The sequence below is a fragment of the Ciona intestinalis genome, unplaced genomic scaffold (genome assembly GCF_000224145.3).
Source record: "Ciona intestinalis unplaced genomic scaffold, KH HT000685.1, whole genome shotgun sequence".
NCBI lineage: Eukaryota > Metazoa > Chordata > Ascidiacea > Phlebobranchia > Cionidae > Ciona > Ciona intestinalis.
In genome coordinates this window covers 3,755-5,176 of record NW_004191006.1, presented here as the reverse complement: position 1 = coordinate 5,176, position 1,422 = coordinate 3,755, and the positions used below count along the sequence as shown (strand labels likewise).

The window sequence follows — 1,422 nt, the reverse complement described above, 5'->3', positions numbered from 1 at the left end:
AACACTCAGTTACTTTCAACATATTTCCATTTAATTAAAAGGAAGAAACAACACCCAGCAGGCGACCTTTACAATATACAAGGACCTCATGCCCGCTGCCGAACGACTCACCCGATTTTATGTTGTTCCAAACGACTGTGACGTAACGATCGCGATCGAACCTTGATTGTTCGTGAAAGAATCCGAGGGCGTGCATGAACTCGTGGATGATTATTCCTCGCATCGAGTCGCATCCTCTACCAAGCGTCATCTGTGATGTAACAATGCTGTGTATGACGTAAAAATAAAAGCGGTGACGTGACTGGTGCCATTGGTAAAACAATCGTCACTTGGCTACATAATGGCTGTATTCAATCTTGGGCAAGACACTTTACGACAATTGCTTCAACCCAGTGGTCACTAATGTGTTGTCCAAATTGTCAGCCATACAAAAAAACAACCACTCACAAAGTTACATACGTGGTAACTCGTAAGCTGGCACGAGGTGTATGAAACAGAACACCTGTGTTATAACGGCTGCCATTGCCCCACCACCTAAACCAATCCACCCCCAACCTACCGATTGTTTCCCTCCCGACCTCCCAAGGTCCGACATGCATCCAGTTCCATCTTTGATCTCAATATAATCTCTCTCTCCCCTCCTGGGACGAATCCTGATGCAAGTGACTTCATTGTATCTCAGGATAGCTTGGCGGACTTTTTCCCGCTTCGATTCCGCTGGAAAAACATCTTTAATTATTCAGGAAATATAAAGCAACAAAGAACAATGTAGTTTTTACGTCGTTACGCGTTTACAACCTAGTGTGTCACTCAGTTATAGTTAATAGTTCATGATGACGTCACTTACCAACATTCGCGTTAAAAGTGTAAGGCACGATGACGAAATCACCTTCTTTCGGCCACTTGCGCCCGAAGGTGGCGCCAGTGGCCCCCCTGGTTGTCACGTGGCTTTCACGGGGAAGTCCCATAGCGTTAAGCATCCCATTGTATTGTCCAGCTGCGTGTATGACGTCATAATACAAAATACTGTACATATGACGTCACAACATGACGTAACAAACCTTCTATTTTGATGTCACCCTCCATTATTCCTTGGGTGGCGCATCTACACTGACACCCAGCGGATGTTCTAATGAAACCAAGCACGCACTCTCTACTGCACCCTGGCGGCGCTTCCATACAATGGGTCAACTCGTTCGAGATCGGCTCGATTGTCTCTGTTATGACGTTATAAACATCATTGTTATACCGATTGTAGATGACGACAGTATAAAATAAATTATGTTACGTCACAATAAAATAATATAATAAATATACGTCATAATAAAATAGTTTTACGTCATATTAAAGTATAATGTTAAAAACGTCACAACAAATTATTGTTACGTTAAATATTCACCCGCGATTTCTCCAAGTGTGTTT

General features: G+C 43.0%; 1 protein-coding gene across 1 annotated transcript; it reads right to left on the bottom strand.

Moving 5' to 3' along the window:
* Window positions 1-111: 111 nt before the first annotated feature.
* LOC100176496 (zinc metalloproteinase nas-13-like) lies at window positions 112-1,416 on the bottom strand (the record flags this gene model as incomplete). The annotated part of the gene is made up of 5 exons (XM_002122524.4): window positions 1,400-1,416; window positions 1,062-1,217; window positions 848-997; window positions 560-717; window positions 112-250 (listed from the first exon to the last, which is right to left on the bottom strand). Coding segments are annotated over exons 2-5 (565 nt in total), but the record flags the coding sequence as incomplete, so codon positions are not given.
* Between the last annotated feature and the right edge of the window lie 6 nt (window positions 1,417-1,422).